Source organism: Mugil cephalus, chromosome 9 (genome assembly GCF_022458985.1).
Source record: "Mugil cephalus isolate CIBA_MC_2020 chromosome 9, CIBA_Mcephalus_1.1, whole genome shotgun sequence".
In the NCBI taxonomy this organism is placed as follows: domain Eukaryota; kingdom Metazoa; phylum Chordata; class Actinopteri; order Mugiliformes; family Mugilidae; genus Mugil; species Mugil cephalus.
This window is the reverse complement of record NC_061778.1, coordinates 5,958,585-5,985,434: the sequence shown is the minus strand read 5'-3', so window position 1 is coordinate 5,985,434 and position 26,850 is coordinate 5,958,585. Positions and strand designations below refer to the sequence as shown.

General features: G+C 41.1%; 1 protein-coding gene across 1 annotated transcript in view; it reads left to right on the top strand.

Moving 5' to 3' along the window:
* The first annotated feature begins 17,200 nt into the window (after positions 1-17,200).
* The window catches only part of gbe1b (glucan (1,4-alpha-), branching enzyme 1b), a 90,450-nt gene continuing 80,800 nt past the window's right edge, over positions 17,201-26,850 (top strand). Inside the window, exons 1-2 of the mRNA XM_047594085.1 lie at positions 17,201-17,574; positions 26,604-26,773. Coding sequence (XP_047450041.1) covers positions 17,477-17,574; positions 26,604-26,773 — 268 coding nt within the window. The 5' untranslated portion in view covers positions 17,201-17,476. The remainder of the gene's footprint in view (positions 17,575-26,603; positions 26,774-26,850) is intronic.

The following is a 26,850-nucleotide window of genomic DNA, read 5'->3' as shown; positions in this document are numbered from 1 at the left end:
TGTTTTTGGTCGATTGAACTACCCACCCGACAATTTAATATAGTGTAAAGTAGCCGGCTGATGTTTGATTTTTTCCACTTAAGCAGAATGCAAAAGTGCAGTCATGTTTTTTTCGCCGGTTCATGATGTGCTGCTCAAATGGGTTGCGCGTCCACAGGAGGATGATCCGAGTTGTGTGTATGTTAACCATCGCTCTGTTTGCGTATGTGCCAGGTGTCATGCCAAACTTCACAGGAATAAATTACTAACTGAGAGCCACATTACTTAGGCTTCGGAATATGAAACTTTAACTTCGGCGTCTACGTCCGTGTCAAAGATTCATGTGCAGCGATGCAAAAATGTTAAATCAGATTCTGGTGCCACATGTATTAGACATACTAAAATAATGACTATTTAAACGGGGCAGCACTTGTCTGCTATAAAACGACTTTGCTCCAATCGATACAGCTCTCCCTCAGTCCTCACAGCGTTCCATTTACAATTTCAGTTTTTTCACTTTCACAAAGACATCTGGTTTAGAGGTGAATTAGCCTTTTCAGCTAATGGCTAATTCACCTCTAGAGCCTATTAGTAGGGTGCACTACCTGCTGTTTCTCAAACTGTGCGGCTAATTTTAGATGACTCTCTTGTCGCCGAACGTGTATAACAAGGTGAGGCGCAAAAACAAAAGCATACTTAACATGAACCCTGCATTTCAGCACTGCATGCCGTCAGGAGAGGGGTTTTAACGCCTCGTGCTATCTATCGACATCGATTTTCCCATTTAAAATGTTCATGCCGTTAATTTTTTTCACATTAAAGCACCAGAAAACAAAACTAGCCTTGCAGATAATAATAATTTCTCCTGGGTATTACCACCCCCACAATGAAAGATTAGGAAAAAAAAAAAAAAAAAAAAAAGAACTGGTTTGTGATTTCTTTGGTGCTCTGATATATCTCATTTACTTGATGAATATTCGAAACCCGTTCCTGTAAAACTTTTGATTTCAGCAGTTTCACTTGACACATTTCATGTGCCCTTGTTGCCGGTAGATTTTGATTGATTTCTCCAAATGAAATGTCAACATGTCACGGATCAGAACAATTTCTCTATGTTCCCTATTGTTGGCTGGAAAATTGGGAAGGAATTCACCTGACAAAAAGAATGTATTTTCGTACAGGGGTGAGGCAATACATCAAAATGCTGTGATTCTTTTGCCGGAAAGAAAGCAAACACTGATGTTACTTTCAGCATGTGCAGCGTTTCGTTTCGCCACGAAATTTGTCAATTATCTCGATGCACTCTGTCTGTGCATGCAGGGTGAGACTCGTGGTCTCGACTATTATGAGGCAGAAATCTGTTGTCTTCTGTGAGGTTCATAGCAACGAGCCATTTCCAACTGTGCTTAAGATTTTTTTTTTTTCCGACTTAGCCCAAGGAAATGAAATGCAGCCTCTATCGCTTTGAATGCATCTCATCTGAAATGAGGAATACTTCAGGTGCCATAAACTATAATAAATCTAGCAGTCTCATACAATACCGTGGAGGCAGTGGGGGCTGGTTTCTGCAGCAAAATCTAGAGCTCTTCCCCCAATCAATTAGATCTGTGAAATCCATTTCTCTTTGCATGTTTGCTCTTGTTTGCAATAATTACAACCTCCACCCCAAACAGGCATGATAAACACCCCCTGATTTAGAAGTGTTTGTTCAGATCGGCGGGACCTGCTGCTTGTCTTGCTGTTTATAAACCGTGGAAATCTACAGGGATTACACAGGCTCATCACCATCTGTGGCATTACTCCAAAACAGGTCTGCACTGAGAAGAGTCCTATCAGGGCACTGAAAGGAGGAGGCAAAGGCAAACTGACATATAATGGGCTGCTTTCACCTCATCTGCAGCACAATGTCATTGCCATTACGGGTTTTTAGTAAAGATTTAAACACATGAATAAACACAGGAACACACACGTTCGGATGACTATCTTTGTGAGGACAGTCATTGACATTGTGCATTACCAGGCCCTTTACCTTAACCATCATAACTAAGTGCCTTACCCTAATCCTTACCATAACTGTATTGTTACAATACAGTTACAACAGGGGTCTTCAACGTTTTTCAGCCCACGGACCCCCAAACTGACTAAACATCCACCTGCGCATCAAAAAAAGCTTGTGGTAGTTATATAACTCGCCAATGGACAGGATTCAAAGTGTGGTTGAACACTGGGAAGTTGCGCTTTCTGGAGGAATTTGCTGGTAAAAACGAAGTTAGTTGTACCCTTGAGATGTCACGAAGACAAAAGCAGACAAAAACATAACTCCCCAGTGTTCAGCCACACTTTGAATTTTATCAATAGCGCAAACCACTCTGAGTTTTCGGTAATTCAAATGCAGCGTGCTTTAATGGATCGCCGGTGATCTGACCCTCTATCTACTCTATGTGTTCTATATTAAACTCGGCCCTGTGTTATTTATAAACATACATTATTAATATCATTTTGCATTCAATATTAAGCCATTAAAATTATACATCTGTTCCAATATTCAGAAACACAACTATACAGTGACATAACTATGTATGTATAAGTATATATATATAAATTAAAAGATAAAGAAAATAAAACAAAGTGATCCAAAAATTAAAAATAATATATATATATATATAAATATATATATATATATATATGTATATATATATATATATACATATATAACGTTTAATCAACCAAAGATTTTGTGACCCCCCTGCAATACCTCTGTAGGCCCCCTAGGGGTTGCGGACCCGCTGCTGAAGACCTATGCCCTAAAACCAAGTGGCTCCCTCAAACAGCCTTGTGAAGAAGTGAGGACCGAGCAAAATGTCCTCAGTATGCACAAATGTCCTCACTCTGTTGGTGTACAACTCATCAGACGGGCAGGGCTCAAGTCTTCAGGTCCTCAGAAAGATAGCTGTGCAGGAGCACACACACACACACACACACACTCACTCATAAAAACATGCAATATTTACCTTGTCTATCCTAATAAAGCAGACATCTGATTTATCCTTGAGAAACTCTATTGTTAGCAGGCACAGTGAATGTTTCAAAACCCTGTTGTCTATTTTATCAAAACCAATTGTTCTGTTCGAACAAGTGTGACCCAGAGGAGTTCCACACATAAGAAGCTACCCAGAACAAGAAAACTGCGGGATACTTCCTGCATCGCAGAGCTCCGTATCAGAGACCGCCTTGTAGTGATTTGTAAGAGAAGCTTCTTCAAGTCTGCACAATAACTTGATTCACTTTTGACTGACAGCCGTCACAAATCAAACTCAGTATGACTGATATACGCTGTGGAGACATCTGACAGAGACGACATCTGATAGTGACAACTTCGGCGAGATTTTTAAAAAAACGACAATAATAGAACATTTTGAGATGAAGTTCTCCACTCAGGTATAAAACTTAGCCATCGAATCAACGTCTAGCTAATTTTGACTTTACTGATAAACTGGCAAACAGATATCTATGAGCCCAACTTCACATGTGCAATACTTTACAACCTGCATAATAATGGAATGCAAATGTAAGTCAAAAATGCTGATTCTTACCGAGACCCCTGAAACACACTTCCACATACATTCAGTGCACCCACACCACTGGCAGCTCCTGCCAAATCTCTCAGCGAGGGCAGCTGTTGCTTTGATGTCTAAGGGCCGTGACACACCAAGGCGATGGTCAGCCTTTTTTCAGAGTTGGGCTGTCGGTGAGTGTCTCTGATCCTAGTTTTTTTTTCTGGTGCTCCCACACTAGTCAGACCAATGTTGCCATATTTTATTTTTAGTCGATTCAACATGTTGAATTGGCGGGGCAGCAAATTGGTGAGAGAGATCTCTCAGACTGCCTGTTCAACTTGTAGATCCACCGCATGAGAAGAAAAACGGAAGCGATAAAAGTAAACAAGGAGCGAACTCAGAAGGCTAACGAGACGTTTGCTGCGTTTCCATTACCCCTAGAAATGTGCAAAACCTAAATATCGCAATAAAAAACTGGAGATGGAAATGGCGTTTCAAAAAACCTCTCGAATATCTCTAAAACGCTTGTATGCTCTCATGAGTTGGTTTGTCAGATGTATCGACACAAGTGTATCGCAAAAGTGCAATTCCCCATCACACCAGAGATGGCGGCGGGGGTTCATGTACCCAGTTCAAGTGAAGTCTCGCGTGACGAGAGGTTACGAGAGCTACAGCACATTTGCAAAACAAATCAAACTTTATTTATGTAAGACTTGAATGACACTAAAAGGAATGAACAAACAATACAATAAAAATAAAAAAATAAAAATTAAGAGCAATTAAAAACAGTAAAATCAGCATATATAAAAGCATACATGAATAGATAAATAATTAATAAGTAATAAAAAATATAAAAAATAATAATAAACTAAAAATATATAATAATAAAAAGTAAAAGGTGACTCAGTTGAAAGTTAAAAAGGTGGGTCTTGAGCCTGACTCCTCCTGCAGTCTGTTCCACAGGTGTGGGCCATAATAATAAAGTGAGACTTCGCCATGAGAGCATGTACAAAGCGCAATTATACTTTATCAAAATTTCAGAAATAAAGCTTTTATTTTGTGTAGTGGAAATGCAGCGAGTGTCTCTTTGAACAACTGTTTTTTGCGTAACACCCATAAGTACTGCTTGACATTCATCTGTTTAGCTCCATCAGATGTAAAGGCAAATGCTTCATCATTATGTAACATAAACAGGCTTCTCACAATCATCTGATTCAGTTTATCACATCTCATTTTAGGTGCAGCAAATCTGGAATGAAGTGCCATGGTGCTCAGGTTAATAATATTCAAATTATTGTGAAGTGTTGGTCGTCTCTCTTTCAAAGCGGCAGAATGATCCGTTACCCTCTCACTGGCGTCAGACATGTTCTTGACTAGTTCAGTCTTTGAGGAAATAATGGTCAGTGCAGTTCACAGGAACGTCTTGAGCGCTAGCCAACTGACTGGGGAAAGGTGAAAAACATAAAAGGTTTTCCTATTGTTATGTGCCTAGTTCAGAGCAGGGGATTAGGAGAGTCACAATTAAAATGGGCCCCACAGTAAAAGAGTCAGGGAAGCAGGACTCTGTGCTGTAAATAATGATTTTATTAGAGGTAACAATAAAACAAATTCAGCAATAGCCGTAAACACTGACAAAAAAACAAAAAAAAATGGAGCTATCTTCACAGTTTAACAATTCAGTCTGACGCGTGGTGAGGTCAAGGCAATTCCAGAAGGCAAGAGTGAGCAAAATAAACAAAAAGATACACAACCTTTTCCAACGAAAGGTGTAAAGACGCACTCACAGCTCACAAGTCGGCTGACCAATTTTCCCAGGTCTTCAGTCTCTCCGCCGACTTACAGCGTCTTGATAAAGAAAGTGCAGATAACTGCGTCTAATCAGCTGCTCGAGGCGGGGAATGAATAACACATGGGGAGAGAAAGCGAGAGGGAGAAAGTCAAAACCGCGCACAATGTACAGGGCTTGCGATCAACAACGCTTAACGATCAGGGCAACCTCTCCTGGAAGTTATTCAGACTGAATTGCAGCGTCTGCATTCCAAAAGAAATTACCCTAACACGAGACTCTGTGTCAATGATTTGGACAATTTGTGACAGTATTGATATACAGAAGTACTCAATGGAACGTAGCTTGACTCTGATTGGACTATATTCAGAGACACATGGAGAACGTACATCAGTGACGGTCATCGATGTACACCCTCCACCATTTGTCACAGACTAATATTACTGTTATGTACCTAATGCATTTTAATCCTGCTTTATTTGTCTAAATAGAGCATATGCTGCTGCTGCTGCAAGTCACGTCTTTGCAAATGTGCAGCAGAGCATTAACACAAATAGTAATGAATCCTGGTTGCTACTGTTGACAATAAAATGTACCCATGGCCCTGCTTTGACCTCACTTTTGCTAACAAACTTAGAGTGGAATGATATTTGGGATGATCAGTGGATGAATCTTCACTTTCCATATGAGCCACGGTTAAATTCACTAAACCAAAAACAACCAACATACATTGATTCCTGGAACAATTACGCTACTGTAGATCATTTCATCTTGAAATTGCCGATCAATAATTGCACGCTATGGTAAAAAAAAAAAAAAAGAGGCTAATAAGATTCCTGATGATTTTCAAATGATGGCAGTATGTTCAATACTGTAATTAACCCTCTCAAGTGTATTGTTATTGCGGTTATATTGCCGCCGTACATGTCGGTGTCTCTGAGGTGTTTGAACTTATTTAAGAAAAACTCATGAAACGGAAAATAAAGATAAATGCCATCTTGGCAAATAAGACTTCGATTTTGCCATTATCTTTTGTTGTACTGGAACATTGGGGTATTAGTTAAAAATTAAGCCTCAGATGACAGTTTTAAGCGCTCATCCTTTTGCTTCATTCATTGTTATTGCTAAATCGAAAACACACGGGTCCTTGTTGAGTATTTATTCTCCCTTTTTTCAGTAATAAAAGCCAAAGGTTTATCATCATGATATCCTGTGACCTTTGCTCACATGTTTTACTCTTGGCTGCAACTCTTTAAATATATTGTTAAGTAATATTATTAGTGAGGCATGTAACGGCCACAGTGAGGACCTGCGTGCTTGTTATGGCATCAGCAACCTTGTTTCTGTTATTTTTAACTTGAATTTGAATTTAACCTCATGTGACGTCATTAGAAATGCTTCAGAGGGTAAAGAGGGAGTGACGACTCATTCGCCGCCTGCACACCTGAACTTGAGACTTGTGGAGATAATAATATATTACTTGCTGCAGCGGACCTCTTTCAAAGCCGCTGAACAAATTTGAATGGTAGGATGAGGCCACAGAAGGAGGTCTTTAAAGTGTGAGAGCAAAGATGAACATAAATGGATGGTTATTAAAATGCCTTTTATTGCACAATGAAAGGCTTGTCATAATTCCTGAGTCCTATTGAGAGAAACAGAGCTCACAGTTAACCACTGTGCCAATAATAGCAGTGGGAGCTCATTATTGCTTTTTTTTTTTTTTTTTTTTTTGCAATAAATGTTGAAAAACATGTCCTGACTGAAACTTTATTACTTTTTCAGAAATTCCAACTCACGTCAACTTTTAAAGTCTATCATGTTGAATGTAAGGTTGACAACTTGGACTTGCACAACGTTTATTTGGTGCTATTTATGATGCCCAGTCTGCAGCTTTGACGCAGAGTCCTTGACTGTCCAGTTTTAAATAATTAAAAACATCTTCGGTATGATCCAATGGTCATCATATATAATACCTATAATATGACCAATTTGCTATTTTTTTTTTTCTTCTTCAAAAGGTTCAGAGAGAGAAATTTTAAAAATTTAAAGTGCCACATAGCACTGAGACAGGCCTTCTTATCGAAACAAATGACCTTCTTTTAAAAGTGTATGCTGGGGATTGTTCGATCTTAATCCTTTTAGACCTCAGTGAGGCTTTTGATACTGTAGATCATGCAATTTTAATTGACTGCCTCAAGCACTGGGTGGGCATCAGAGATACAGCAGTGTGCTGGCTCAGCTACTACATTTCCCATAGAACCCTCTCTGTCATTGAAGGCATTTATCATTCCACTCACCAGACATACAACTTGCGGGGTCCCACAGGGTTCGATTTAAGGTCCCATCTCCTTCCTTTGATATTTTCTCACTCGACCATAACATTTATAGACACGTATTTCTTATTATTCAGCTTTCTATTTAACATCTCTCTGATCAAACTGATTTGCAACATGATCTTCAAAGATTTTCGAAAGACCGGGTTTACGCTGAAGTCTGATTTGAAATGGCGTCCAGAAACTGATGACTAGCACTTGACAAGAAATTTACATTTTGGATGAACAGAGACGTCAAGAAGAATAAAAACAACAACAACAACAACAACAAAAAAACAAAACACAGCCTCTCATTTGGCTAAAATAAGCCATCTTTAAAAATCTTCATGACCGAGTCGTTGCCAAAACTCGTCCAAGGTTTTTGCTCTGGAATTAAATGTGGGTCTCGACAATGACAAATCATTTTTTCTTACCACCTCATACCGGTTCAGTTTAACCAAGACCTTAATAATTACTTATAAAACATGGCAAGCATTGTGATGAACAGCCTCTTGACTGTCTCTTGTGTTGTCTGTGTCTAACACATTCAAGTTTGATTGGCCATCTTTGTGAGGACACTTATTGGCATAATGCATTCATAAGCCCCTTACCCTAGCCCTAACCCTAACCATCTCAACTAATTATCTAACCCTAACCCTAACCTAATTATAACTGAGTTTTAACCTTCAAAACAGCCAAAAAGTGAGGACCGGCCAAATTGTCCTCACTTCCCAAAACAGACTTCACTTTGTTGGTTAAAAATTCACAGTGGCCCTCAGTATGTAGCAAGTACAACACACACACACACACACGGATACACACACTTCAGAAGCAGGTGATTGAACGCACCTGTTTGTACTTGCTCACCGGAGGGAGAGAGTGCAAATACTGGGAGAGAAGCTGCAGTTGGTGCCAGAGTGTGGGCCCTTTTTTGGCAGCACTGAATGCTGATGTATGTTTGCTTCTGTTTGCAGCTAATGCCGCAAAGTACTGCTTCATGGAGTTAATAAATTCTTGAGCGTTTCTGTTTACTTGATTTATTTTTCCTTCCACTCACTCCTTATGCTTTCTTTAAATAATGGTACATTCGCAATAACAACGGCTGAAATGCAGCCGAATAAAATTTAAACTTAAACCAACAGATCAAGCTGAGCCAGGCAAATGACACCAGTACTAAATAAATACATATTAAATTCACAGCTATACAGAAAGTATCTCACCTTTTAGTTGAGGGTTCCCATCTTAAACATTGGCAATGGCTAAAAATTAGTCTAGAAATAATACAGAACACAAAGCAGGAGCTCAGCAGTTTAGATAAAACCAAGATCAGGGCGGCTGCAAGCGGGTAGGCCAAACTAGGCAATAGTCTGGGTCCCTGAGCTGGAAGGGGGCCCCGACAGACAGCTGATATTGGTCCATATCAATCACAATGGAGACAGTGAATGTGTGCTACATTAAAAGTAGTTATTGCCACATGCCACTTTATCCCAGTCCTATTGCGCATCAGAAAAGTTTGTTGTTCAGTGCACGACACCAGCTAATGCTAATTAGACAGTGGATAGCTTAATGGACAGCAGTTTTCAACGAAAAATGCACTAGGACCTCAGTTTTGTAAGCAAATGAGAGTGTAACAACTCAAGATATTAATTTTATTATTATATTTTTGTATTTTACTGTTATTGTTACGTTTGATTTTTATTTAAATTATGTCAGACAATTTTGCTCTTTACTTAAAATAAAATATATGTTCAGAAGGCTTCATGTTTTCTTGGGGACTTGAGGGGGGGGGGGGGGGGTTTCTCCATGGTGCCTGCTGCTAGGGGCCCCCAGAATGTCTTGAAACAGCCCTGGCCATGATGTGAAGATCGGTAAAGGAACCAGTCACGTTAAACTACTTCTTATGTTTATGCTATGATTTTCAATATGTGACTACACTGTAGCCATTATTAAATTTGTGCATAGACGCTATGCTGCACAACAACAGCCAACATAATCATAAAAATAATCGTACTGTAACTAAAAGATAAAAATGTATCGCCTTTCTGTAATATTTTCTCAGTTAATGAAAAGTGACCCTGACTTAACAGATTAGAAAGACTTGAACGTCTTCAGAGAAATTATGGGCGGCCTACTGAAGTGAGTTCAGATCTTCGAGGCGTAAGTGTGCCTGGTTAGAAATGTTAATGCAGATGTTCACTGATCACTGTTTTAGGTTTAAAGATGTGTAAAAGCAACTTAAAAGGGGATGTGAACATTTTATCACATTTCGGTTGGAATACAATTTCCCCGCAATATTCAAATAGAAAGATCAGAGGACTGCAAAGTCTCTCCACGCCAAGATTTCTGCAGCTCATGTCTTCCTTGTATAAAAAAAAAAAAAAAAGAAAAGAAAGCAAACACATTTTTGAATATTCTATTCATTTTGCTCACGACTGTTTTTCAGTGTTTGGATACGTCTTCCCGAATAACAGCATGTCACTAAAATATAAATGATCTTCTTTTATGTCCGCTCTGATTAGGTGTGAATCTACTTTTGTTTCTCCTCCTCAATGAGAATTATTGTTTTTGTTTCATGGCTTGATCTTGAAAGGCTGCGGAGGCATGAACGCACACTGTGAACGGAATGTAAATACAGCCCAGTCACTCGCTGTTTTCAAGCCTCGTTCATCTTCGCCACAGAATGGAAATTGGATACTAATGTGGTGTTATTTCAAGGCTCTATGTCTGTCTATGAGCTGAGTCAAAATAGGGGTTATGATTGTTTTAGTTTTTTTTAATCTAGAATATTCCCCCGTCCCTTTCACTGTTTTCCGATATACTGACTCCCTGACCTTAAACCTTTTCTGATTTACAAAATAATCACAATTCACAGCAAGTTTTAGACGCGGTAGGAGTATGACTATTGAGGCACCAAAGCCAACAGGGAAATGGGATTCACATTGTGTGCCACGCAAGCCAATATTTACAGCACAGCGCGTCCTGAATTAGTCATCAGGATATGCGTTTTCTTTAATGCTGAAAGGCCCGAGTAATTATTTTTCTCTAACCTTGTTTGACAATTGCCTCCTTGTTCCGTTGAAAGAAGTCTTGACTTCCCCTCTCTGAGGCCCGACTGAAATTCGGCCTCTTCGCCCTCTTTCTTTGACGCTGTCCCCCGAGCCCTTTCAGCTTGATTTAAACCATTTGGCCCACTATATTGTGAGGTCAGGTGTTAACAATTCACTCCTTCTGAAGGCTGACTACTCTGAAATTCATTAATGGGTTTTTGCCAAAACCCCTGAGTGCGCCAGTACCGGCCCTGCTTGCCTCTTTGTGTCCTCTACAACTACATCTGCAACCGTGACGTCAGCGGAAACCGCTTCGCTTCACGCAGTTTAAACTTTGTTGCATTCGTTGCACGCATGAATAATTCAGCGAGCCGCCGCATACGATGGTCGTGAGAGAGCTGACGCGACGGCAGTTTCAGCTGCACAGAACGACACCCAACGAGCCCCCGAAACTATCGTCAGCACATGCTTTGCGTCCCGCACTCGCACGCCAATATCACTTCCCGTGCCTCCGCTAATGTCGCCCATTAAAGATCTCTATCCTCGTGTCAGTCTCCGGTCCTTTCCGTGATCCCAGTTCCTCCATCCTTGAAATTGAAGGCTTGAGTGAATCTTATCGCCTCTCATTAGCTTCATTCCCATTCTCTCTGCTTCTCTTTATTGCTCAGCGTTAACCTTCTCACTTGGTGGCAATCATGAAATAGTACTGTCCTTCATTCAAGGGAATTAAAAGGGTTGCAATGTGTCGGCATACGGATCCCTGACATCTAATTTGATTCCCCACTGAATGAGCTTGTTCCATCACGCCTATATTGGATTTTGCAATGTCTTTTTTTTCCCCATTTTTTTTTTTTTTTAAATAGTCATTCCTCCCATATTCTGTTGCAGAAATCTGTTACAGTTTAGGTGTGTGAGCAGTTCCATTTATATAGCCCCATTTTCAAAGAGAAAAACACATTGAGAACTGCATATTTTTAGGTGTTCATGGACTATAAACCCCAAAACAGTCAGACGGAACATAATCGTCCGATGAGGAATTAGGTGTATTTCCGCTCCACAGACTCTCATGTCGGCGGTAATTTGAGACACAGAAAAATGTATTCTAATTATGTTGTTGGAAGAATGCAGTTGCAGAACCACTGCTTTATGCCTTTGTTTAGTTTGATTGATGTATTTTGCTTTCATGCAAATAAAGTACACGCTTTTTTTTTCTTTTCCCTATTCACAAACAGAAGAGCTGACTCTGCTCCTGTGTGACAGCTGGAGTTTGGAGATGTCTGTTGTTTTGAAAAACATGGTCCCAAAATTTTTTGTTTTTAAAAAAAATCTTTCCTGTTGCAATGAGGCGTCCACATGCTCGAATCTTGTTCTAGAAATAATACACTGTCGTAACCGTTATCAAGTGATGTACGCATAGTTTCAAGCTTGAAAACCTTGAATGAGAATGTGGTCATACTAGAGAATACTTAGAGTGATCAATCCTTTTTGCTTCGCCATTACCTCTAAATCACACTTACACGTATTTTTCATTTTTAAATCACTTTGATTTCCTCTGGCATCTTATTTTTCCGTGCTCATCTACCTGCTCATCATTGTTTGCTTGCATGACGGTCAGAAATGCTGCACACGATTTAGCATTTCAATTCCGCATCAAACTGTCCACTTCTCCATTGTGAGGGTATTTATGAAAACACGTTGCTCTGCCTCAAAAACGGGTACAGTTTTGATCTTAATGCTTTTCGTGATTGTTGAATTCATAGTTTGTGTTTTTATTATTCATTATTACACAGGATGGGATTTTACAAAAGTCTGAGGCGAAACGCAGTCAGAAGCCCAGTCCAAATGAAAAACCGAACAGCAGGCTAGCAATCAGTTACCAGCTGGCAACCAACATGAAGACACCAGCTAACTAGCCTAGCAAACCCTAAACTTCTACCTCTGCAAAAACACAAGGCAGCAGACTAGCAGTAGGTAAGATTAATAAAAGGTGAGATTTACAGAAAAATACTCAAAAATCTTAATAAGATAAAATAATACCATAGTAGCAAAATCATATACCTAGGGGAGCTGGTGAGTAGTGGTTAGAGAAGTATCTCTGGGATCGAAGGGTCAAAGGTTCGCATCCGCCTCCCCACCACGGCGTAAATGCCTTGAGCAAAGACCTAACTCCTGAACTTCTCCCTGAGCGCCACACAGGTGGTAGCTCACTGCTGTGAGTGCTACACACACCACTGTGTGAACTAATGGATGGCTCAAATGTAGAAAAAGAATTTCCCCATGTAGGGCCAATACAGTATAAATTATTATAATAATAATTATTATTACGTTTGCAATCTTCTGCTGCATATTCATAAAGTTCTATGATATATCAGCTTCTCCTCTCCGACCTTGTCTTATCACGAAGAGTCGTCGCATTAATATACATGATACTGCCTTCACTGACATCCCGGCTCAATCTTTAGTCTTTCAACAACTATAATTTTTTTTTTTTTTTTTTTGTGCCTTGAAGGTGTGTTTGTATTAGTCGAACACCCTGGAAAGTAATTCTTTCAGCTCGGAGGCATTACAATGGTTTGATGAATAATTACAGGTGCTGAAAGCTTAATGGTATTTTTTCATTACAAATCATATCAGTGTTGCATGCTTGTGTACTCACATCAATTTAGCTGAATGAGAAGGTTGTTTGTGTCAGCTTCCATTAAGTCACACAGCGCTGGCTTTTCAGCTGTGTTTTGCATCTCTGATATGATGTCTTTCTGACTGCGGCGGGATCCTGCAGTGGGAGTTACACTTCAGTACCACGGGGAGGAAATGCACAAGAATATTTGGGGGTCTAATCTTCAGATGTCATCGGAATTCTTGAGACGGAATAAATTAAAGGCAACCGGAGTCGTGGGAGAATTGAGCGACGTTTTTCTTGGGGTGAAATTTGGGTAAATAGGGTGAGATGAGCGGAGGTGGGGTTTAGGGAGAGTACTGCAGGGCTATCACGGGTTTCAAGTCAGAAGTATTTCCATAAATTGTGTAAAAATAGCTAAATAAACCTGCGCGGATTCTGAATAATCACAAGTCGGAAGACTGCATCCGAAAAATATCTTCAGACACTAGACCACAGTAGAACTGTAATACAGGTCAGGCCGGTGTCAACCACAAAAATAACCACAAAGATGACGTGTGTTGCAAAGGATTTCTGTCGTGCTGTTTTTGTACGTTACAGGCAGATTTGTGGACGATTCTTTCATAAAGCCGCTGCCAGGCTGTAGTTAATTAGATCGGCTGTTTGTAGTCATGTTTTGCCACATATTGATCCATTTAACACAACAGTCGATATCATGCCTTATGTCTAGTTTAAGGGGCATATTGATGACCAGTCAAATTACTGGAATTAGTATTAGTGTGTGTGTGACTTCTTCAGGCCTAACAAAAATCAATTTCAGTAATGTACATTTACATTTACATGTAGGAAAAGTGGTGGAAAATAAAGTTTAGTTGAAGCTTTCATAGTATATATTTTTTACTGTGTTCTAAGTAGATAAATCAATCAATTATATTTTCCAGAGCTTGTCACGTCAAAGTCCTTCAGCTAAGATCTGATACTTTTGTCTGATGCTGTTACCCTGTTCCGTGTCTTTCCACATATACCTGTAAACATTTGTTATTTAGCTGTGAATCAAAGAGACAGCGTTTATTGGCATAACCTTCTGGGGTGGACGGCGACGCACTTGTTCCATCTATTACCAACAGATGGCTCTTTAGAATGACACTCACTTTCTGACCTTTAGCGGGGACGATTTTATTTTGTGACAAGGACAACACTTTCAAGAGGAGCACTATTTCTTCAGCCGGCTTGCATATTTATCAGCCTTTACCCGAGGGGGATTTCATCTAAATTATAGCAAGGTTATCTGCCTTGAGACTAATAGGTTAGTTCTGCCACTTCTGTGGAATAGTCTGTGGCCACACAGACAATAAGATCCAAACAGTATGGGGGATTACATTTTACAAAGACAAACGGATTAAAAGTAAAGGAGAAAGTACAGGTGAAGTGGATGATGAATGCGTAGAGAAAAACATACATTTGCAGCACTGCAATGGAGCCATGTGTCCACTCATGTGCACGCACGCTCGTGTTGCATCACATATGTCCCTGTTAGTTTGTCTCAGTGTTGCAGGTACAACTTCATCCAGATATGTGACAGCAAACCTTGACACTGAGCAGACTTTGCCCAAATCAATTGGATTGCTTTTCATGATGTGTGCCGCTGTTGGTGTAGTGTAGCAGACACTACGACATAGTAGAAATCTTATATCAGAGCGAGCGTGTGTCTTAGATCAAAGCAAATATTCATGTTTACCATGAAATACGGCGCGCAAATAATGGTTAGATGCAGGACATGCATTTATTTATGCGAAACCTCTGAGCTTTTGTGAGCATGACTCATGGCCCACCATTTTCATTTTGCAAAACATCCAAACTAGAAGGCCACTATTGTACAAGCCCATGTTTAATTTTCCAAATGGCACTGAATAAAATGTCACTCATAAATGACTTCCATAAAAAAAAGGATAGCAACTCATTATACTAACTCAGTGCAACAAGCTCAAAAGGTCTAAAGCCCCCGGTAGTGGCACCCAAGAGGCTGCGCTGTTCATTACAACTCACGGTATGAAAAAAATTGCACAAAACAAACAACAAAGAGAGGATTTTTTTTTTTTTTTAGAATATGTAGATGAACTTAAAATGTCCAGAGGGAGGCACAAGACGAATCAAACGTTTTGTTCCCTTAAGACCAAGAGTTGCAGTCAATTTACTTATTTAATTAGAATCTGCCTAAAGTATTGTGTGAAGTCTCGTGTGAAGCTGACATTTTGGCTCGAAGGTGAAAGACTCAACAGTTTCCAAAATGAGAAGAGACAGACCTCTGTGGAGAACTAATGTGGTCAGCACATTTCTTAAAAATAAACCTCTCTAATGCATTATAATGATTTATGTAGCCTTGTGGCTGCTCGAGAAAAAGGCCAGGGATACATTAGAACTTCTGAATGTATTACACATGAGCTGAGAATATTTGTAGAGAACAGGACAGAATTGCAACCAATAATTGTTGACATGCACTAAAGTATACATCATAAATTCACTACGAAAGCCTCGGGCAGATTTCCCTCTTTCGTCCACTGTGATATATGTTGCAGTGTTCCTGAAATTCCTGAAATGTTGCCTCAAACGCCTTGTTTACACTCCAGCCTTTTCTTCCTCAACTTAAAGAATTCCCAATATGACACTTTTGTGTAATACTCGCACAGAGGCTTGTTTGGCAAGATGCAACATGTGAAACTTTGACCACAAACAACACAGTGGGCTAGCTTATCAATTTATAGCATCTGACTCGACATAAAGGTGGACAAACCCTCTGGAACCTGATTCACTGGGTTTCCCAGAGAATGGATTTGAAGCTCAAAGTGGCCGTCACCATCTTGGCTGGGCTTGAAATGGGTAAAGAGGTGGCACAAGTTGGGTACCTGGCAGTGGCTTATCAACCAATCCAGCATTTCTGATTGGTAGTAGAACGTGTTGGTCAGAGAGATCTCTTTGATTAGTCTGAATGTAGAAACTGTATTCCAAGTGATCTGCATTATTTAGGAGAAGCCAGGTCATGCCACATATGATAGCTTGTAGGTGCCAACATCTTCTGGTTTCCCCCTTTGAATGACAAATACAAACTACTGCCACCTGCTGGTAGTAGCAGTAGCAGTAGTTACAGTAGCATAGCCATCATAGTACAGGATGGCAACAGTCTTTGCATTTTGTTCAGGTGCAAATCTTTGGTCAAGACTCAAACAGCGTGAGGTGATGTCACAGTTTCACAACCTTCGTTATCTATCATGTTGGTTTGGTGTGTACGTACTGGTAAAGAGACAGAGCTAAAACTGAGTTCTGCAGGTAGAAGTTGAAACGAGGTGTTGCAGCTTTGTGCAACGGCATTGTCTTTTTTGTATATATGCCAAAACTTGCATATTGTTTATTCTATTCTATTTTATCATATTATTTATCTTATATACAGTCCACTCTTTATTCTTATTATTTTTGTGTCCCTTAGCATGCTGCAGTATCCTCATTGTGGGACAAATAAAGGTTTTCTAATTCTAATTCATGGGCAAAACACTGCCCCTTTAACCAAAAAATTTAACAACAGATTTTGCACTGTGAAGTCATTGGTTCAAATCCCCTATCTCCATGGACGATGTTCCTTGAACTGCTTAGTGGACTGAGATGAGTGTGTTCATTTGGATGGGTTAAATTTAGAGAAGGAAGACATTGTATGCGAGTGCATGGCAAAATAAAGCTAATTTAAATGAATGCATCGTTCAGATTAGTTTAATCCAACAATGTTGCTGGTAAGGGCCATAAATCTTATCAAGTGCCATATTCTACTCCGTTGTGCGACGGTATTTTGTTATCTTCATTCATTTATAAGAGAGGAACCGCTACAGAGGTGCGCATCTGTAGGCCAACACAGAATCGAGTCATCTTCCTCTGACGCGCCGGGTGCCTCCTCTGCTGCTACCTTAAAGCCACACAGACCCAATAAGAGCACAGCTGTTTTCATCTCTGACCCACTGGAGGCACCTGATGTCGAGATGGGACGGGCTTTGCTCGAATGCACCCTGATTCGCTGTTTTCTCCGTACTCTAAAAGCCCGAACACAGGGCATGTCCGTCCTCAGTTGATCCCCCGTCATCCCGTCCGTCCATCCCGCAGCAGTCGGTGCTCGATTGCCTTGGTCTGAATAAACTATGGCAGACGGAGAGGATAATATTACAGTTCCTGAGTTCAGCAGCCTGCTGCAAATGGATCCCTACCTCAAACAGTACGAGAAGGACTTCGAGAGGAGGTAAAACACGGCTCTAACAGTGGTTTAATACGCCTCCTGTCGCCAGAACGAGTCCCCGCTGAAGCGGCCAGAAGCCAGGCTTAGTCTGGCGTTGGCGGGTTGCAAAGAAAAGACACAACCAACAGATAAAAGGCGATTCTTGCAACACATCAGACATTAGCCCTCTGTGTCGTTTGACATTGTGACGGAGAGGAGGTCGAGAGACTTCTCCCTCTCGTGCCCCGTAGCTGAGGCTGCTGCATTAACACGCGTGCAGATAAATGCAAAAGTCGTTTTTTTCTTTCAGTGTGTCTATGTGTTGCTGGGAAAATAGGCAGGTCGTCCCACCCAACTTCCTCGTATGTGTGACAGCTCAAGTGCAGGCATGTGTGTGTACGTGCGTCTCAGCCAGGTGACGTCCGCGTTACGTCGTTGTGAGGTGGCGCTATTAACGGTTCAGCATCACAGCAGGTTAATACAGGCCTCTGTAACCGGTTGTTGTAGCAGCGCACGTGTTGTTTTTTTTATTCATTTATTGTATGCCAAATGTTGCAGACTTTTCTCTTTCAGCCAACAAATTCACGATTTGCGTATGTGTGCGTGTTATTGCTCAGGGTGTCTCTCTATTCACCGATTTACTGATCTGTCATAATTCACATATTCCAGTCACATACTAGTTTTCTGCAGTTGCCAAAAGTAAAGTAAAGATTGCTTGATGTGTCAAATACTGGAATTAATTATGTGCAGCACATCCAGACATAGATTTCTGTTTGCAGGCTGCACATAATTGATGCCAGTATTTCACTCATTCACTTTTTGTTGATTCACTGCCACTTTGGACATTAGTGCATGTCCAAAGTGGGAGGTTTTGGTAAATAATATACTGTAACAGCCTTACACACTCACTATTAAGTGTCTTAATAGCAACCTTTGACATATATCTTGTTGCCAGTCATAGCTGAACAGGTTCTAAATAAAGATTCAGATTGTGATCTAAACTTAATATATATACGTGTATGTGTGTGTGTGTGTGTGTGTGTGTGTCTGTGTGCTGTGTGTGTATTTCAATTCAGACCTAATATGTTATGGAAAATTGTCTTGCCTCCTTGTAACCTGATACATGTCACAGACAGAGATGTCAGCACACCAGACATATTCAGAGATCGTGATTATTTTTTAAAGGTACACACTCGTGAGAGACAAAATACACGACATTTGAAAAAATAATCGCGTTCAGTTGGCTAAATTTAAATTTAACAGACATTTGAGATGTTTTATTCCCTGCTATCTTTGTAATGCAGTCAATGTATTGGCTTATTGTGACGGCTGACTCTACGGGGGTCATCATTTTTTAAATGCCGTTTTATCCCGACAAAAAGGCTTTTGTTTTAACAAGATCCCCGGAAAATCCCGAAGAGGGTCCATAACTGAACGGTTCAGGCATTGAAGTGCACTTGCCTCTGAAGTTGCGTTGTCTGCTCCTTAAATTATGAGCACTGATCTGAGTGTTATAGTTTGCCTCCTCTAGGGGCTTCTGGCTTTTGAAAGTGTTGTAACACGTAGTTAATATTTTGTCTATTAAACCCCAAACCGTAAACTTTTACATAACGTTCTTAGTCGTATGTTCTAGTCCTGCCTTTCCTTTATCTCTCTTCATGCCACTTAACCTGAATGAGGAAACATGTGTATATATATATATAGTTACTACAAAAATGAATCCCTGATCTTGTGATAACACCATTAATAAATAATGAGAGGCAAAAACGCTCTCAGCTTTCATGCTGAAACAAACAAATGAAAAATCTAGAAATATAAAATACATTTCTGAAACATACAGCAACGTGGGGTGAGCACAAGCACATGTCCTTCAGCGCTTTCTGAACTGACCTTGTGCTGCAATCTCCCAAAGTAAATAGACACTCTGTTAGCCAATAGATAGTCTCTTGGGTGTATTTTTAACTGACTCCATTTTTAACGTTCGATGTAGATAACACTAACAGTCTGATTTTATGATCACGCTCTAGACTCTTTTCTGGATGGAAGGATGTCTGTGTCTCACAACCTGACGTTGTCATTCTTCAGCTCAATTCCCCACCTCGTGTCAAATTAGCCTCACCCGCTGGATTTCTTTTTACTTTTTTAAGCTGAGTGTCATGTTTTTCGGCGCGGAGGTGACAGCGATAACGATCTGCAGCCCACGTTGCCACGGTGTGTGCTCGCTGTTGGGTCGCCCCCCTAACACTGCGCTTTAAAACTCTGCTTTGGGGCCATATAGTTTTATCCATTTTCATTACCATGTCAGGCCTTGTTTCTAATGTGGCAGGTAAGGGACCACCTGCTTTGTATTTGAAGCGTGCGAGCAGGGCTCGAGCCTTGCAGCGAGATGAGCGTGTCAGTTTCATCTCAGACACAGCTTGGGATTTCTAGGCTTCACCGAGCTCTAGACGTGTCTCAAACACCTGCCCCGCTGATGAAAGTTGCACATAAATTATTTTACATATAGGGCCACCGCTGTGTGAAGGTTAATTCTTGATAAGCCCCTGGTGTTGCAAGTCCCAGAGTCCAAACCCCGTATCGTGAACGCGGGTGCAGAAATCAAGAGCTTTCTCAGGTTGCAGTGTCACACTGAGTCCTGGTACTAAGAATTCAGCTCGCTTATCAGAAAGAGACCTATGACCACACACAGTGATCCTTTAGATTTCACCACAATGTCAGGGCTCAAGGCTGTGCACATCTCAGGTTTGTTGAACTTTGGTTCACACCAGACGCAGTCACGGTGTGCAGTCCGTCGAAATAATACCAGCAGAGTTTGGACGGCTCCATCTCTAATTAGTTATTCCCCAGTTACAGGCACTTCTTTTTTCCTCTTCCTCCTTTTTCTCACAATGCTAGGTTTCTGATTGATTGGGAAAATAACCGTTGATGCCGTGCACGGGTTACAGCCCCAGTGAGCGGTGCTGTGTTGACATCCTTCATTATTTACTCTTCCCGTTGCGAAAGTCTGCAAGAAGTGGTGCTAGGATTTTGCAGCCCCGTACTCTGTGTTTCTCGTGAACTGAACCAAATCAAAGTGGGAGTATTGGGCCTGCTGCTTATTGCGGCTTTAGCAAACGTTTGAGTACGTCGTCATCTCTCTGTCCTCTACATGTGATGGGGATGGAATACATGTAAATGCAAAACTGCTAATGACTACACATACAGGTGATCTAACCAAATATGTAATAGGCTGAATACAGAAAACTGAAGTAGAAAAAGACATATTAGACTGCGATGATTTAATATTTGATGTATCTCCTTTTAAAAGTAGCTTTGGCAGCATTTTTTTCCCCCCGTCACCTTGCTTGAGGGTCGGAAAAGATATGAGTTTAACAGAGAAATTTAGCTTTCATCAATCAAGCAAATGTTCGGGTGCCTCTTTAGCCTCATTAATGCACTTAGTGAAGGAGGGCATTGTTTGAAAGTCACCTTGCTGCTGGCCTTTATAGAAAAAGCCCTTTACGCAAGCCGAGCTCAAAAGGATTTTTTCTCTTGCGTCTCCAGGCTGTTGCAGACTTTCTTGGCACCTGTGTGCGTCAGCTGTCACTGTCAGTCACACACAACACAACACAGACCTGAACACGGACTCTAAATTTAGATGCCCAATTGTCTAACGCTGGCTTGGGTGAAGGGTAACACTGCACTGTAGAGAGACTTTAAGAGAAGATTTTAAATTGTGCGAGTGTTATTTGCTTAAAAAATATAGACAATATGTATTAAAGAACTGCAGGATATGTCAGAATCATTTCAGATTGCAACGCAGCCACTTCATAGAACCTTGCCATACCTAGTACCTGAATAAAGTGCAGGTTTTAGTTAGCGTACAAAGGAATATGATTTGTGTTGGAAATTAACCAAAAACTAAGAAAATTGGAGTGGCAAGTGATGATCTGAGGGAATCTGATAAAAAATACATGTAAAAATGTCAACTATTGCTGGTACTAGATGTGTCTCCTTTGTGTCTTTATATAGTGAGCTTTAGGTACACCATTACTACTGCAGCAAAATATATTATTTCTGTAGCAAAAACACTGATTTGTATTACATGAAATCAGGTCAGGATAAGCCTCAGATGTACTTTCAGATTAGTGCTAATCTACATAACGAGCATGTAAATGTTACACCTGTGTAATGTAAGCGTTATGTCAATGCTGAAGAAATTGTTTGTCTACAAGCACCACTTTTTCCATGTGGAAAAGAAGAAATTATGATTATTTTTAACACCAGCAAATGTTATTGCGATTGAATATTGCAAAAGATGCTATGCCACAAAAGGCTGCTCTCTATGAAACCGAACACACTACCTGTTTTCTAAGTGGGCTCTTTTGGAGATGTTGTGAATATTGTGCAGATGGATGAAAGAAGATTGGTTTGTATGTCTTATGGTAGAAGATGCTCAACAAGGCAACATACGGAGCAAGAAGGTCATAACTAAATAACTCCAGCAAGCTCATTGTGGCCAATTCAGCTTGAATGCAATTTACCACTATTTAATATTAATATTTTATTTATTTATGCGTCATTAATGATAAATTATTGCTGCTGAAAGATTGGGCATTTTAAGCGCTAATGCACTGATGGACTACTGCTTGTCTACAGCAGTTAGTCTACATAATAGTAGATATAGTACAAATGTAATGTTTGTGTCTTCTTTGCTTCTCATTTGCATCATCTATCAGAAGGGATGTTTGGCCAGATCTGGCGGGTGTCCTGCTGAGACACAGACAAACACATTTAATTTTCCTCTTTCAGTCTTCACTTATTTTGGAGAACTTGCAGCTGCCACTTTGTATAAGATCTGGTTCAAAAACAACATGTTATGCTGGAGGGATAGGGAGCGGACCTTCGAGAAAAGGGTTCTCAACAGAGGTCGTGTTTCCATGTGTAATAGTAATGAGACAAAATTTCAAAGTCAAAGATCCTCCTGTTGCAGAATGTCAGAGGGGGTTAGGGCTGTAGTAGCTCCCACTGCTTGTGCAAGGCATTTGAAGAGGTTGGCAGTCCAACTTTTCTTCTTGGACCTTTTTCCTCCTTGACATCATCCATACTGGACGTCATGCTGCTCTGCTTTTTTGCCCGCTGCACTTCAGCCTCCTGCAGGGCTTGTTTCTTTTGTGGTCCTGAGGAGGGGAGATCTTGTGCCACTGGAGGGGATTGATCCTCCACTGTGTCTCCCTGTGCTTCAGAGATGGAGTCAAGTTTCTCCAGCTGTTTCTGAGCCTCATCTCTCTTATTCAGGAGACTGTCCCCCAGCTGGTCTGCTTTCTTGGGCGCCCTCTGGGCCTCGACGATGAGCTCTTTCCTGACCCACCTTCTCGAGTACCTACTGAACCCTAACCCTTGATTTTCAATAGTTTTCTTTTTTCAGCTGATTGGCTTTACTTTCTTCTCCCACTTCAGGGTTGTCTCTGGGCCCTGGTCTTCTTATAGGAGTGCTTTCTTTAAAGGTTGCATTGTTATTTATTATGGGACAAATACAACTATCTAACTAACTATCAAGTTAAACCATATATTCCTTAGAACCTGCCATTCATTTGTGTTTCAGAAAAAGACTGCTACTAATATGTGGTTTTGGGTTGCTTCCCATGTTGATTTACTAATATTATTCACAAATCTGGTGCTATGGTGGTACCATATTTCCATTTTTCAGTTGCTCCAACCAAGAAATAGGACATCCAAGACATTGATCTGTATCTATGATCTGCTGTTTTATTACTTTTCACTAAGTTGGGGACAGTACAAACTTTCTTGTAATTTTTACTTGATTTTATTAAGCTAGGGACAAGAGTTTCATTAGCTGTTAATTTAGTACTGTAAAGCTGCTATAATTATGGCCATTTGTATGTAACAACATCCATTCTGTTTTAGCTCAATAACTTGGTTTTACAATCTACAACTTTAGTGTTTTTGGTTCAGTCTCACCACTCCCATTACTGTCGCTTACAGCCACAGCAGACAGCTGTTTTGCAGCAAAAGGCTCTCGCCAAGCCACTGTAGCCTTCCACCAAACGGCAGAGAGACAGAGCGTCAAGCTTGTGAACATAGTGGAGCGCATAGAAGCATCAGAGCCTGATATTTCCCCCAGGAGTTGACAGAAAGCAAAACAGAACTGATGAGACCCTGGCTATTTGACATTCATCAACTTATTCAACATCATGTTGATTTTGTTAATTATAGAGTAGGATATGCTTTAGGGTGTGGTTGTCTCATGACAGACAGGTCGCTACAGTGTGGGGTTCATAGTGTCAGGCTTCAAAACAGCAGTGCACATACCAATCAGTGCCGGCACCGTGGTTTCCTTTGTTGATGTGTCCTCTGCTTTTCTGTGGCCATTTTTTGTTTTAATACAGCCCCATGCATGTAGTAGAAAATAAAGTCAAGTCCTAATAAATTGGGGGCTTCATTTGGTGTTATCAAAATGCACACAAATCCATTACTTTAATCATGGTAACTAAAATCACAAACAAGATATACGCATTTTTTTTTTTACAATCTTCTGAGAATAGTGAGCAGGGACAAAGCAGCAGTTATGAACAGAACTTCGCTTTTAACACTGCCTTGCCCTCATTAGGAATTCAGGACCAGCAGTGGAGAAAAAAAAAAAAAAACTGGTTGCCATATGTGATGAGATGGTCTAAGGCTCTGCTCTTTGCAGCTCGATGCTAGAGTGTTATACAGCCAAATGTTGCCCATGGATACCGCATCCAATCCCATGCTAGATATTGTAGTAAACTGCACAGTTTGTAACTTGGTAAAACAGATGGGAAAACATAGACAAGTAACAGGATGGAGGAGAAGGAGAGCGACTAGATTGTACCATGACGTAGATGAACACAAAAGAAAAGGAAAGCAATGGTATTTAACAGGCGTGTTGGTGAGTTTCAGTCTGATGATCCAGGCATAAATTAGACTTCTCAGTTTATCTACACTGTTGTATAAATTCTGTTGAGAATATTGCATTTGTAGTGGATTTTGGGTTCCTGCTCCATCTGGTGCGACATCCTGGAACTTATTTGTAATAATCATAAACACAAGTTTCCTGTCTATTAACATTGTGGGAGTGGAGGTCATATGAATCCTCCCCTTATCCTTCCTTTCGGCACGTTCTTTAATTAGTGACGGAGTGTCAGAGGATCCATGTGGCAGCGTTGGTTGGACTTTAAAGGTTTACATTTGGCAACTACTGTCTGGATCCACTACGCTCAACACTGGGAGCAGCTGCTGAGAAATTGCGCTGTTACTTCAGCCCATCATCACTCGCCCCAGGGCATTCACAGGCCAGTCTGAGCTTGGCTTCGGGGCTATAGGGGAGGGAGTGCACTTAACTCTGCTGGCTGAAAAAGGCTTTCTGTACCAGAGGGAATCTGATATGGACACCAGCTTGGCTGCAGAAACTTAAGTGAGATAAATTGCAAAGTAGTTAGTCTGTCCTTTCTTGCTGAAGGTAACAGACAGCGGTTTATCTCTCAAGATATGCCCGTAGCCACACATTCATGAGGCAATGAGGCAGGTTGGCATGTTGAGGTTGGACATCAGAAAGATAACGCAAACATTAAGATGCAGCACTACTGCGAGCTACTACAATGCATCCTCCAACATTTCAGGAATGTTGTGTGACACTCTTACACTTTATTTTTTGTAAACACTTGTCCTATGGAGGGTCGCACAGGGGCTTGGGCCCGTCCTAGCTGTCATTAGGCAAGAGGCAAGCTACACCCTGGACAGATCACCAGTCTATCGCAGGGCTGTTTAGACCATATACTATGGACAAACCCATTGTGACATCAACCATTGGATTCTGAACCTCGAAACTCGAAAGTGAAGCCTGTGGGTGGAGCCCACGGTCGCCATGTTGAATGAGCTTTACTCCGCCCACACTTGAAGACTCCAAATATGAACATGGGAGTTGTGTCGGATGTTGAGACTCGCCCACCCAACTCTCTGCTACCTGTTAGCCCAGGCTACAGTGGGAATGCCCTTAATTATGCAGAATTTTACGAATGAGTTTGGAAAAAAATTCACCCCCCGTACATTTGTCATAGTGAAATAAACTCTCATCTTCTACTACCGCTTATTCTCACTGTGGTCACGGGGGTTGCTGGAGCCTGTCTCAGCTGTCATCGGTCGAGAGGCAGGGTACACCCTGGACAGGTCGCCAGTCTATCATAGGGCTAACACAGAGACAAACAACCATTCACACTTAGGGACAATACAGGGTCACCGATTAGCCTAATGAGCATGTCTTTGGAGGTGGGAGGAAACTGGAGCACCTGGAGAAAACCCACGCAGACACAGGGAGAACATGCAAACTCCACCCAGAAAGGCCCGAGCTGGACTCAGAACCCAGACCTTCTCGCTGGGAGGCATCACTGCACTGAGCTGGACTAAAGTTAGACTTCACACAGAAGCTACAGCGGCAGCATAGCCCTCTAGCCTACGTAGACCCTAGCGCCGTAACTGATGTGCAGCTCCCCAGACATCTAACTACACAACGCAGAGCGCAAGAACTGGGATTGGTCTGCTTGGTTGTTGTGTATTTATGCCATTATCGAATTCATTGTTTTGGATAAGTAAAAATGGAAGACATCAAGGAAAGGTTAAAAAGGGAGGTTCGGAGATACAAACATTTCTATGACTCGTGATCGGTGAAATTTCGACAGTTTCAAGTGTTGGCTATGTGTTACGGTGTCTAGGTTTCACAGTACTCTAAAAACTCCTTAGCACAGAGAGACAGACAGTGATTTACACTCATTGCCAATTAAAAATCCCCAATTAACCTAACGGGCATGTCTTTAGACACTGGGAGGAATTCGGGGTAACCAGAGAGAACCCAATCCGAAACAGGGAGAACAGGCGCCTGGTAGATTCGAACCAGAACCCACAACCTTCTTGCTGTGTTTGAACAGTTACAACTAAATCTTGTGTTCATTTTACAGGTACTATAGTAGAACAACAGGTGAAGTGTAGAGTGTAGGGAATTCACAAGATGTGTTCTGTGTGTCCCATGTGTGAAGGTATGAGCTGCTACAGAAGCAACTTTTCCAGCTGGAGGAGGCAGAGGGAGGCTTTGACCAGTTCACGCGCAGTTACAAGACCTTCGGCGTGAACCGGCAACCTGACAACAGCCTGATCTTTAAAGAGTGGGCTCCAGCAGCAGAGGCCCTCTTCCTCACCGGTGACTTCAGTAAGTAGCCTGAGGAGAACTGTCTGCTCCTGCACTGCATGACTCTGATGTGATGTGTGTGATGTTCAGGTTGTTTC